This window comes from Lepidothrix coronata, unplaced genomic scaffold, assembly GCF_001604755.1.
Source record: "Lepidothrix coronata isolate B3197 unplaced genomic scaffold, Lepidothrix_coronata-1.0 Scaffold7, whole genome shotgun sequence".
Lineage (NCBI taxonomy): Eukaryota > Metazoa > Chordata > Aves > Passeriformes > Pipridae > Lepidothrix > Lepidothrix coronata.
Genome location: NW_016690187.1, coordinates 7,511,465 through 7,525,411, shown reverse-complemented (window position 1 = coordinate 7,525,411; position 13,947 = coordinate 7,511,465). Strand labels below are relative to the sequence as shown.

General features: G+C 37.8%; 1 protein-coding gene across 2 annotated transcripts in view; it reads right to left on the bottom strand.

Moving 5' to 3' along the window:
• Positions 1 to 13,947, bottom strand: part of PDE11A (phosphodiesterase 11A) — a 126,797-nt gene that overhangs the window by 19,641 nt on the left and 93,209 nt on the right. For both annotated transcript variants that reach the window (XM_017833980.1, XM_017833969.1), the window contains exons 15-18: positions 11,185 to 11,285; positions 5,807 to 5,884; positions 4,365 to 4,428; positions 1,346 to 1,420 (exon numbers count right to left, since the gene is read on the bottom strand). In XM_017833980.1, the coding sequence (XP_017689469.1) occupies positions 1,346 to 1,420; positions 4,365 to 4,428; positions 5,807 to 5,884; positions 11,185 to 11,285 (318 nt within the window). The remainder of the gene's footprint in view (positions 1 to 1,345; positions 1,421 to 4,364; positions 4,429 to 5,806; positions 5,885 to 11,184; positions 11,286 to 13,947) is intronic.

Genomic DNA, 13,947 nt, shown 5'->3' with positions numbered 1-13,947 from the left:
GAAGTCTCCCTATTATGGAGAAAATACTAAAGCTATTTAAAGCAATACATTTCTTTCCCACCTGTCTAGGCTGTTGGATGCAAATTTTCAGAAGACATGAGTCCAGAAGAAAGCTCTGGCTTTTGCCTTTCTCTGTGATTCTACCAAGGTATGCCCAAAATGTACATGTAATAACATACCTTAAAATAATTCTTACTGTTACTGGACCTGGGCCATTTGCACCGGCATTCATTGCTACTTGAAGACAGTAACATTAACATGCGTGTTAAAATAAAACTACTTCCTATTATGTTTCCTTAGTATGAGAAACACACTTTGCAAATTTTATATAAAGGGCAGAAAAGGCACTTACATCCATACTGTATGGAATGGTGCTTTCAGTTATTCAGGCTAAGATTTAGTCTCAGAATTGTGAACATCATGACTGTGTGATTGCTGTTCTCCTGGACTATAGTTCTCACTTTTTCTGAGAAGATGTATGCACAGAACTATTATAGGGAAGAAATCCATTTCTGCCCCAAACTCTGACAGTATACAAAGCGAAAAACCATTTATTGTAGCTGAGCATTATTTACTACCAACTTTTAAGCTTTATTGATTTCATTACATCACCACAGGCTTATGTGTGAACATTAATGTAGTGAGAACGAGTTTGAGACACTGGACTGGCCTTTTCATATTTGGAAGCATAAAATTTTGGAAGCATATTTGTAAATGGCTTGTAGGTTAAATTCTTTAGAATACTTTCTGTTACCTGTTGCCTCCAAGTAATGGCTTCAGAACATTTTGAGTTATTTGACTTGGGTAAGGTTTTCTCTTCTAATCATTCAATGAAAAACTTTATGAAACATTCCTAATTCTCGTTTGACACTTTATACCCATCTGCCTATAATCCACTCAATACTGATTTACTCTTTTATTCACAATGTTACATTTAGCTGTATACCCACAGAAATGCGTTTCAGCATTTGATACATCAAATAACACAGATAAACAGCTGCAATATAAAGTAAATCTGACAATTTTGATTTCCATAGGTAACTGGTGATTTTTGATTTGAATTCTGTGTATTAAAACTAATACCTACTGCTTAGAAAAGTCAGTGACAAGATAATTTTGGGAACAGGTACGGAAAATGGGTAAAAGGGCTCAACGCACAAGGGACTGCGTTGACAGGAGAGATTTTATATACGGTTATAAATGCTTATCCTTCTTGGACAGAGGTTCTATTCACTCCAAGATTTTTCTTTGTGTACAAAATACAGTTCATTTTTCTGAATGAGGCCAATAATATTTTCTTACTCTATTGCAGTTAGTAACTATTTCACAAGTGATAAAAACTTACTGAAGGGGTGAGTTTTAGTTCAGATCTTTCTCTGTCTCCTTGTTCAAAGAACTCACTGGTTACCAGCTCAGCTGCCTAAAACATAAATCATGATAAAGATTAGAGTTCTTGTTAAATAATTTTTAGGATAATGAGTTTCTGCTTAGACTGTGACTTCAGCCCATGCTTAACTGTAAAGCCCCATTACATGACTGATGTCAGGCACATGTTCATATAGTTTTCAGGACTGGGCATACAGGGGGTATAAACAGCCATATTCACTGATAGGCACAGCTATTTACCCCTTTTGATAGGGAATTGACTGGGGGAATTACACTGCAGTGTCCAGGTAGCACTCAACGCTGTTATGTGCAACTTACTGAAGTACTGAGAACAGAATGGAAAATTATAGCTTCTTGTTGGCATCCACAGTTATGTCTGTAAAGATGCTTTTTAAAACATGCAAGAACTCTCTGGGTATTTACAGGCCATTGCCCTCTACACACAACTTCACTTATCAAAGAAACTTAATTAACCAATACCCTCTGTTATCTTAAACTAATGTGAATTCATAAAGGGTTTTTTTCCCCACTAGGCTTTTTCCCCTGTGACTGTTATCACTATAGGATCTGGATATCTAAATATAAACTCAGACTGTGATGATAATATTGATTTAAAATCAAGAACTGGCAGGTTGGAAGTTGGAATGTGTCTTTTTAACTTTTGTGAATGAAGATGTTCTATTCACAGCAGAGATTCGTGCTTCTTAGAAGAAGACAAGATTTAAAAACAAATTTGGTTATGGAAACAAGAGGAATTTTAGGAAGTCAAACAGTGAGTAATTCTGATATAGTACTGTACTCTTGTCACGTGTGGGGCTTTGAAGGTAAGCATGTGCAATATTTGAGATGCAAAAAAATTGGAAACTAATCTACTGAAGATAGCATTCAGATCCTAAAGCTCCTGTCATGCCTGCGCACTGTTTTCAAGTCAGGAAATAATATTTCATAAAGCCAAGCCATGAGAGGGTAAACTAAGCAGAGAACCTGCACTTCAAAAATCTCAAAATTTCTTGCTCTAGCAACTGCATGGTAGGTAACATTCCCAAATCCTAAGATTGTTATAGTTGAAATAAAAGTACCAAAATAAATTGGAAGTAGGTGAAGTGATGTGATAAAGTACTCTTAAATCTTGAGCCAGGCTAACATAGTTTGGAACTTTATAATGTATGTAATCCCACTGCATTAATAAAACTCTGGATCAATATTCCAGATAGAGGAATAATTTAATGACTTAGCAGCAATTAAGGGTTTGCCAAGTGTATTGTATAAAAATAATCAAAACATAGTATCATGCCTGTGTCTCAGTGCTATTCTGATCCTGTTCTCCTCATGTCCCTTTCCCTCTTCTTTTATCTGTTTTGATCTTTTCTTCCTGAATTTTCCTTCCTACATGTGGCTTTTATTCCCTTTGATTCACGTATTTTAATCTCTTTCTCCCTTGCTTTTCATGGTTTTTTTCCCTTTTGGCACAGTTGAGGTCCAACTATTTCCTGTCTTGCCCCTGTGGACTTATTAGCGCCTCTGCTCAACCAGGTAATGTTTCAATCAATCCCAGACTGGATTTTTCAATACAAAGTAAACCTGTACACTAGGCTGCAGGGGAATTTTCATCCACAGACCTCAAAAGTGATAAGCATAAAACCCCCCAGTTTTCCAGAGACTTCAGCACTAATTCAGCACCGTAGCACAAAGATTGACAACACGGAAAGCAGCCCCTACTTGACATTTTGGCTGTCAAAGAAAATGCAGAAGGGTTAAGGAGGAAAAATGAGGAGGGATTGCACGCACTGCAGCTGTGGCCAGGTGGCACTGAAAAATCCTGTGACTTGTTTTCCCACCGCAGGATATAAGCAGCTTTCCTGATTTCCATGTGAGGTGGCCTTTATTCTGGCCAAGTAGAGCAACAGCCTTAGAAGAACTGTTGTCACGATCTGCTTATAAAAGCAAAAAAGACTCACCTGACAAAACTGCAAGTTGAGCTAAGCCCTCCCCCCATAAATGTTTTTTTTTACTTAGTTGATGTGTATGTAACTTTTGTAGATCCCTTTCAGCTTCTGTTACTTCCTTATCCTTCTCCAAGAAGTCTGGCTGCTCCTACATCAGTAGTTACCTCGTCTAGCTTACTCTTTTTCAGCCCATCTTTATAACTATTACTTTGCTATTACACCAAACTCCCTCCAGCTCTGTACTCACACCCAGCTGAACTGGTATATTTTCTATCTGCTTCTTGATGCTGTATATCCCTCCAGGACCTGACACAGTCTGCCTTCTACTAGCTTGTTCTGGACCTCAGTAAAGGACAGAGAATTATTAGCATGGATACTGGAAATATTAAGGATGGATGTTGGGTAAGGGAGGATGCCTAGAAGAGGGGAAAATATTGGAGCAAAGGATGAGACTTTTTGGACATGTTGCTTTCTTATATTGTACTTGCTTGCCAATGCTGGACCCCTGTTTTTGTATATTGCTAAAGAGCCTACTCAATAGCAGAACCCTGAATTTTTATTTGTTTGTTTCTAAGTAGAGGATGCTAAAAGAAAGCTCTATACTAGCAGTTTTTTCAACATTGTTAAGAAAATGAACACATTTCTCTTATAATATGTACTGAAGTTTTATGTTAATTGCAGTTTGCAGCTCATCTGTTGGTATTTTTGATTTAGGGAAGATTCTGTCACTGTTAAGGAAAACTTTGGAATAAAACCAGTAAGCACAACTTTTTTGTTTAATCCATCCATTTTTGGATATGGATTTAAAAGGTTAATAAGAGGAGACACTGTAAAGCCAGATGTACACACCAGCATGTGTACAGGTAAAGATTATGCAATAAACCATTTTTTGCAGAAACCCCCTGCTATTTTTTTATAGCATTAATACCACTGTAAATTGATTCCAGTTTTGGTCCCTTGTAAGCCAGGGCCCTGGGAATATTGTCCTGCCAGTCCCGCCTCCTCTCAGCCCTGCTATTAATCATGACTTGCCTGTCTTGAAATCTCCCACGGTTTGGTCACAGCTCCAAGGTCACAGGCTGTCATTAGCATTGATCTGAAAAACAGAAATGAACAATACAAGCTGAATCAACCTTTGTTGGACTTCTAAACAACTGTGCTCTGGATGCATAAATAAATAATACGTATATAAAATGTCAGCCCTGGCACCTTCTTTTCCTCCAGAAAAGAATGATGTTTGAAATCTCAGCCATCAGCATGGCTTTTACCACAATTGTGCCTCGGAAGTCTAATGTGTTGCAGGTCATAAGATGATGAATTTTGGTATTGTGCATCGCACACTAGAAAAGAAATGATATTGCAAGGGAGTAACTGCTAATTTTGCAATACTTCTAACACTACTTACATTAATACCTATAATATATTAGAAAGCATGTGCTTCACATGATATAAGTAAGGGTATTATTACATAATAACACCTACAACTGGATTAATTTATATGCCTATTTGTAAGTGACTGCTGTAGCAAGAGAGCCTATAATCACAAGAGGCATTCCAGACACTGTTTAAGCAGTTTCTACTGCTCATCTACAATAAAAATTTAAGATTTACTATGAGGTATATGGTTCCACTGTAGTTTAATACCTAGCTACAACCATGTTTTATATGCATTAGGAGAAAGAAACCATTCAGCTGTAGAAAGCGTTTATGTACAGTACATGATGCAGATAAAAGTCTGAGAAAGTTTAAATGAAGAACAAGGGCACTGAAAATGAAGCATCAAATATATTGTCTGAATCTAAAATTAGGAGTGGGTGAAATGGTATGGAAAATAGAAAATGGCCAATATTTTGGTCAAAAGACCAAAAGAAAGCAGAATTTTAATGAAATTTCAGATAAAATGAGACATAATTAGGCATGCATACGCAAATACACACATTTTATTGTCTAAAAAGCATGATGTACTTAAACTATCCACAAAGTCTGAGGTTTTCAATAGGATGCACATTCAGGGCATTCTTGAGGGCTAGAAGAGTACTGTGTATATGCAAATTCTCAGGTACAGACTGGAAGAGCAGAGAAAAGCATGGCCAGTGAAAGAAAACAGCTGAGAGGAGGAGGGAGCGGGGAAACGGACAAGAAAGATCCTTGTGTCCTAAGGCTGAATATTGATGCTTTCTGGAAAAAGAGCAGAAGGGCTGAACAGTAATTGGTGAGGCTGAGAGAAAGGGAAGAAAACATGACAGAATGTGAAGGCAGAAATAGGAATGCAGAAGGTGAAGTCATGCCAATTAATTGCAGCTGTTTGCCAATATTTAGAAATCATACCATATATTTAATTTCATGGATCATATTTTTAAAACAAGGTACCTTCTCTTGTTATTCTAAGCCTTAACTCCACAATATATGAAATTCCTTCAACAAATACGGCTACACGCTGAAATTACCAGAAAGCAAGAAATAACAGGGCTCACCGAAATATTTCTCGGTGTTTTTTTATATTCCAATCATAACCACCTCTACTGACAAGTTCAAAAAACTCGGTCCTTCTCCTGCAAAAAAACAGATTATCAGAGAAAGAAACAAGACACTTCCAGAGCAGCACTGCAGTAGGAACACAGTTCTCTTTATGAGACAAAATCACTGCACCTCATGTATTATTGTTAAAGTCATTACACTGACAGTCCATTTAAGCGAAACATACTAATTTCCGAACATGTTCTATAAATGTCTGTTATCAATGTCAGAGTTGCCTAGTAAAAGCAATATTGTATTTATGGTCTCCACAGATAAGGAAATTAATGGCACTGAAATGTTCAGTCTTCCATGGAAGCATGAAATGTTCACCTACAGCAATGGACAGACAGACAATAGAAGCACCACTGAAATATACACATGCTTCTCTTTATTTGTCCTTGCAAAATGGTTTTTACTTCTATATCCTGAAGGGTTTTTCAGGGACATACAACTCCAGTCTTTTTCCAGCACACAGAAAAGAACAGAGACACACACAGGCTGCAGCTGTCTTGAGTTGGTAGTTCTCATTGACTAGAAACTACATCTCCCTGCCTCGTCCCATGCTTTGTCTTCTGGAATATCTTCCCTGGATCCTCAAAGATGGACAAAATGTGAAATGGACAGAACATGTTAATGCCTGATTGTTGCCCTTAAGAATCAAAATTCTGACTCGTTATAGTCTATAATCTTTTATGGCACTGAGTCTCCAAGCGGCTCTTCCTGCATGCAGTGTGACTACAATATGTAATAGATCCTGCCCAAGATACAGCGGTAGTTGAGGCACAAACACTTAGAGCACCTTGTCCACAATGACACAGCATATGAGCATCAAAATTGGAAAGTAAATACCTGTCTTCTGAGTGACAGTCCAATGTCCCATCTCATATGAGACTGGGCTGTCTCTTTGTCAAATGGAACTGTACTTAAGATTCCTCAACAGGAGAGAGTTTGCAAAGTCTTGTATTTTCTACATTTGCTTAAACTAGGCTGAAAGTTTGAACAGTGATTAATGAAAGCACAGCCTGATGGCAGCCAGTACATGTTTTGCACAAAAGGAGATTCACAGTTCCAGGAACACTACCTCTGATGAGTGGACAGAATGTTATGTGGAGCACGTTGCGTTATTCTTGTCCCTGACTGTTGTGGTTATTTGACCATTCACTCCTACTATAGGGTCTTTCTATAATGGATTTCATGACAGCAGCTAGAACAGGGAGATATAAGCATGGTGATATCTAATCCCTTATGCTTCGCGAAGTAAGATGTGAAAGAGCTTCATGTTACAAAATTTTCTAGGACAATGCAAAGTCACACACATGAAGAAAACAAAACTCAATTCTCTCACATAAAGCCTCATGCATTGTGGTCCCTAAGGAAATAAATATTTCAACAATGAAAATTTTAATGGCCAAGAGTAGTTGTCACATAAACCTCAAACCAGCCTAACCCTGAGCAGAACAACGCTATCCTGAGCATCAACAACTACACACTCTATTAAGAGAGCGAGCAGTAGATTTTTGCATCTTGTATTTCAGTGCCCAGTCTAACAACGTAAAATTTGGAAATTATTTCATTTTGAAGTATTGGATATTCTGAGAAATTAATAGGTTACTGGATAAAAATAAGGAAAGAATGTTTAAAACTGAGAGCTCAGGAAGACATCCCAGAAACCTCAAATATTCAAATTTAAAATGTAGAGATCCATAAACAGTAACTGAAAATGTGAGTCTCAAGGCTGTATGTTAAGCTGAAAACTTTAAGAATTTTCTTTGAAATCCATTTAAAGGGATACAGAAGTAGTAGTCCAACTCCACAGAGAATTTCTAGTGTAGCAAGGAGTCAACCTGAGAAAAGCAGCCATGTATAATGAAACTATTTAGTGTTTCCTACAGGTTTCTTATGACTGGTATCCAAAATTATGAGGTTTGCTATTAATAAGCAAATATAATACATCAGGACTTCAGAAATAAACTGAACTATAACAATTTTGCAGTGTCTTTGAGTAACATTGACTCTGATTGTGTTTTGTCTGGAAGGGAAGGTTGTCTTGCTACATATGACAAATCCAGTTGCTCTACACCCAGCAGTTCAAGATATCATTTGAGTGAATTTCCATAAACTTCATTTTGGTTCCATGCTTTTGCTTGTTCTATTATCTACAAGCATCATTATCTAGAATTATTTACTAAAATCAAGTATATTTTCCATCTGATCTTTCACTGAAAGTCATCTTTTTGTTTGTTTGTATAAAAGTAGTGCCTTAAGAAGGTCATAATGCCTTGCTCTGCCTGGAGTTTTGTTGCTGTTCTGCTAGATGGAGTTTGTGATCATTAGGTTTAGGCTTTCTAAGAATACCAATATGAGAATACCCTTCTCTACAAAAATATTGAAGATGTGGCAAACTGAAAAAACAAGGTAGGTACTTGTGTAGAAACATCTGTTCACGTTGGTTGGCTTTAAGAAGTGTAAACCACCGTTTCCAGAGAGAGATTTTCAGGCACTTTCGGAAGTAAAGTAGCATAACTACCACCTTATTAATAAATCATAATAACACGAGGAAAAAATAACTTGTCTGCAGGGTTTTGAGTAAAGAGGCCTCATTTGCTAAAAGTCTTTTGATTCATGTACCATATAAAAATAAATTATGCAAGTAAGGAAGAATAGTCTTGAAACTTGGCTTATGGCCCTTTTGGACGTTATTTTTCTGTATTAAAGCTAGAAAGACAACTTGATCACATAGGTTTTCAACCTGAGGCAGTCAGGGAAGAGAGCTCCATTATGTCTAGCTCTGAACAGGGTTCCATCCCAAGGCACTGCCATGGGCCCTCCCTGGCTCTTCCAAGGGCTGCAGGATCTCGACCAGGGGGAACACATGGAGCTGTACCAGGGCAGCTGCCCTCTCAGTCCCTGCCACTCATCTGTTCCTTGACAACACAAAACATTTCTGCAGCATTTGTTATTTGTGGTGAGACCGGAGAACCTGTACTGGCACATCCCTGCGGTCCTTGTATCTCACAGAATCATCAAGGTTGGAAGAGACCTTCAAGATCATCTAGTCCAGCTGTCAACATAGCACCACCATAATCACTCCAAGACTCCCCAAGTGCAATATCAAGACATCTCTTGAACACTCCCAGGGATGGTGACGTCACTACCTCCCTGGACAACTTATTTCAATGTTTAACCAATCTTCCAGTGAAAAAGTTTTTTCTAATATATAATCTGAACCTCCTCTGGTGCAACTTTAGACCATGTCCTCTCATCCTTTCACTTGAAATATAGCAGAAAGACTGACCCTCATGTCTCTAAAACCTCCTTTTGGGTAGTTATAAGGAATAATGAAGTCCCTCCTGAGCCTTCTCCAGACTAAACTCCCTCAGCCTCTCATTTCTCATAAGACATGTTTTCTAGACTCTTCATCAGCTCTGGTGCCATTCTCTGGACATGCTCCAGCACCTCAATGTCTTTCTTTTAGTGAGAAGCCCCAAACAGAACACAGTACTCAAGGCATGGCTTCACCAGTGTCGAGTACAGAGGGACAATCACTTTCCTAGTCTTGCTGTCCACACTATTCTTGATACAGGCAAAGATGCCACTGGCCTTCTTGGCCACCTGGGCACACTGCTGAATCAAGTTCAGCTGGCTGTCAACCAACACCCCCAAGTCCCTTTCTGCTGAGCAGCTCTCAAGCCACTCTTCCCCCAGCCTGTGGTGCTGCCTGGGGCTGTTGTGACCCAAGTGCAGGACATGGCACTTCGCCTCATTGAACCTCATGCAGCTGTCCTCAGCCCATCACTTCTGCCCACTTCATTTGAAGCTGCCAGCAAACCATGTCATACCAGCCTCACAAATAACAGGCAGTCCTAACAGACAGCTTCAAAAAGAGTGCTTGAAAGGGTTTATTTATCCTGCTCAAAATATTCACGCCAGCAAGCAGAAATTCCTTCATAGGCTAATGTTTAGAAGTTGTTTATAATAAAAGTACTTGCTAAAATTCTTTCTTAAGAATACTTCTTGGGGAATAGACTTGCAGGAAACAAAGAGTATCAGTGTGTCTACTGCCAGTAGTGTTTAAAAACAACCCTTGGCACAGGAACCAAATACTGAGAAAAATAGACAAAGCAAACACTGCAGCATCCCAAGTAGAATTTTTACCTTTAACAGTTAAGGATACAATGTTCATAGAGATACTTGAACAATTTCAGAATAAAGACTTTGCCTGAAGTTTTCTGGAAACCTGGTTTGGTGTCATCCACCAGCACATAAGAGGAGCAGGATCCAGGTATACCACCCTAAGAAAAACATTACTAAACGATACCCAGAACTGTATGGGATAGGATCCCAGTGGACATCAAATAAAAATGACCCTGAGATTAGCTCAGTTGGTTGGAGCATGGTGCTAATAACGCCAAGGTTGTGGGTTTGATCCCTTTATGGGCCATTCACTTAAGAGTCGGAACTGGTGATCCTTGTGGGTCTCTTCCAACTCAAAATATTCTGTGGTTCTGTGAAAATTCCCAAGGATGAATTATTGTCAAGACTGCAAAGGTAGTACACTGAAACTGCACATCTGACAGCACTTCTCCCTATAAGTCAGGTGCAGGCACGTGCCAGAGAGAGGGATGTCAGAAATGCAGTGTGATAGTGACACCACAACCCTTCCAACACCATGCATGCTCCCAGACATTCTCACTGGGAAGAGTTTGGTAATAATTACCAGTATTTGAAAAACATAAAGTAGCACCAACTTGAAATCAGCTTCAAGATTTGATTTGAAAACAGGGGAAAGGAAGAAAACCAGATGAGAGAGTTTCTATTGTACTTCACTTCAGCTTTTTAAGACCTATTCTCATCATGTGATGCAAATTGGCATAATTTGTCTTCAAAGAAGCAAAGTATATGCTTTTGTTATCTCTGCAACTGGATCTGTAACTAAATACAATATTTCTTTACATACATGTTTAGAAATACTGAAATGGTGGAAACGAATTCTCAGATGTTGTTGATTTTCTACATGCCTGAAGAAATGATCACAGAAGGGACAGAAGAATTAAAGGACTGAGCTGTAACTGATTCCTGGGATTGCTTTGAAGTATAAGTCTAGGATTTCACTTGCTTTTGGTGGATACAGACATGTTACATGTTAAGGCAAAACTTACTTGGACACTTGAGATATTTCTATTAGCCTAAGATACACTAAGTATTAAACTAAAGCTCTTCAACCGTAGCTAAACACTAATTTCCCATATTATATACCCTTATTGGTCTTTAATAGGTCATTAGAATAAGTTCTCTGAATTTTCATTTGTCAAATACAAGAAATGCCAATACTTACTCAAAATACAGAGTGAGGTCTGTTGCCAATATCGATTGCTTTAGAAGCTGCATAAGGTCACTGTAGTCCTTAGAGGACAAGTTAGCAAAGATGTTGTGACCCTATAATGAAAGAGATAAAAGAGGTAAAAGACTGGCAATCAATATAGGTTTTGAAAAGGTTTTCTAACTCTTTAGTCTACTGTTTCTCTGTAACACAAGCCTTTTCTGATTCATGGCAAAACTACAACAAAATAATAATGTTAATACTGCTGAGATTACATTGAGGTGGAAGAGCTGATGATTGTAATCCAGCACCTGGTATGTTTTTCTAAACTCTGCTGAAATTATAGCCTCTTGAGTAAAGATTTACTCTTTGCTCTGACCCTGCACAGACTCAGTTTATGGGGGAAAACTATGGATACATTTCAATCTTTCCTCTTATTAAATGTTTTGGGGAGCTGTGCATTGGAGCTTTTGAGTTGTGCTCCTAATAGATTTATCTGCACTGCTGCTTGCAGGCACATAAGCTGCTGTAAGAGCAGTCAAGGACACTAAATCAGTTTTTCATTCAAAACAGCCCATTTGCTCACTCTGCCCATTACTGCCTTGTCTTACAGCCATTGCCTACACAGGCTAAAGAACCACATATTTATATGCAGTTTCAACACCCTGTGTGGGCCCAAGTGGTGGCTTTTTAAGGAATTGTGGATTAAGAATTTGAAAGGTGCTCTATGGTCAGAACGATAGGAAAGAAATTATTTTAGCAGGTAGGTCCTTTTATAACTGAATTTCTGAAACTAAGAAGAGGGACAGAGACAGTGTAATTCCTCTATGAAATCCCAGAAAAAATAAACCGAAAGAAAACAAAATTAATGAAAAATTCTAACTGTAAGCTTAAGAAATTATCTTTGTGACAATAGTCACATATAACTATATTAACATAAATAAAAGAACTACAGGTTGTTTGTTGTTTTTTTTCTAATCACCTATAGAAATGTTGAAGTTCTTGCTAAACAGTCTTATTTTGGTGGTATTTAGTCCTGTAGTGCCCACATTCAGTACGCACTGCCATCTACTGCCTAGGAAGATTAAAATGCTCTTAAAACCAAGAATTTTCCAGTAACAGGATTGCTATAACCATGATGGTATGAGGACATATATGAGATAAGGTCCAGAGGTAGAGATGGCATTTTTTATTAGAGCAGCTAACTGTTGGACTGAAAAAATAATTTACCATGAATAAAATTATTTCTTTTCAGTTAGATATTGAGGTTTTGAGAATTTAAAGCTTATTTATGAAAAAAAAATTACAATCAAAGTACTTAGAAGTAAAGCAAAATGTACCAGAAAAAGAGTTCTTACAACAGGGGTAATTTACCAAGTTGTCTGTTATTCTCTAATATCTAGTGCCTTTCTGACCTGTTTTATTGTCTAGAAAACCATGTCACTACTAAGCCCAAGATCACTATATTGAGGTTAACATGTCAAGAGTAAGGGATAAATACCTCCTTTGTCCAATATGCTAAAAATCTGAAGAAATAATACAACATACTATGTTTCCTTGTAGTCAGCAAAACCAGACTAGAACATTTCAGCTAGTTTGAGAGAGACTGGCTGCTCAGCTGGCAAAAGATGGTGCATCTTTAAGTAGATTGGGGGATCCACATCTGCATTTGTTCCAAACTAAATGATGTTGTGTTCCATTAGCAAACAGTATGGATTGGACAAAAATCCTGTAGGATTAATTTTCTGGACTAGAAATGAAGAACTGGAAAAGAAGCTGTCTGAATGATCAAAGGTGAGGACTTGCATTTCAAGTAATACTTTACATCTCTAAAGAAGCTGTTCTAGAGTCCAAAGAATTTTTTGTTTCATACATTTATTGATTTTTAAGCTGGAAAAGATAAAGAAAAGCATCTAGACTGACACAGAGTTGTCCATGTCTTGAGTTTGAGACATTTAATTATGATGAAGATTTCAGGAACTAGAGAACTCACTGTTTTCCAGAAAACCTTGTTCCAGAGGCTGAACAAAGTCACTAGTTTAGGGAAAAAAAACCCCAAACAAAAAAACCTATCCTTTTTTCCTATTCTGAACTAGTCTGTTTATCATTCAAATGCTGCTTTTTCTTACACCTTTCCCTGGTATTATAAGGGAATTTAATTCCTAATATCACCTTTTAGATAAGCTAGCCTAGGCTAAACAAATTGAGCTGTTTAAATCTCATGCTGGTGCCCTCCTTTCCTATGTTTACTTTCTAAATATAATGTCAAGAAACTGAACACTAAAGCCACAGTCCCATGACAAATCTCTCTGGCAGTGTACACAGAGGTAAAGCCATCCGCCTGCTCCCATTTGTCGGTGATCACAGGGCATTCCCAGATGCTCTTCAGAAGTTACTGCAGATCAGCATATGGTCTCCAATTGTGCTGCACGAACAACAAATTTTGGTTTTATATTTACTGAATACATTTTGTAACAACCTAGCTGTGTAAATCCACTGTTTCGTAAGGACTGCCTGTCCATCCTTCTCCTTTTTTCACTGCAGCTCTGGGGTAGTGCATGCTGTAGATACTGTTACACACAAGATATTCCAGGCAATAACTATGTCTTCATATGTATCTGCAAAGCAATTACTGTATTTTGGACAGCATGATATTACTGATATTAATTTTTAAAAATAATTTATTAAAAATATGAAAAACCATCACAAAAATACTGATTACAGAAAGACTGTCAAAGAAATTAAATTGGTGCAGTAAAGGATGACTGTGATATTCTG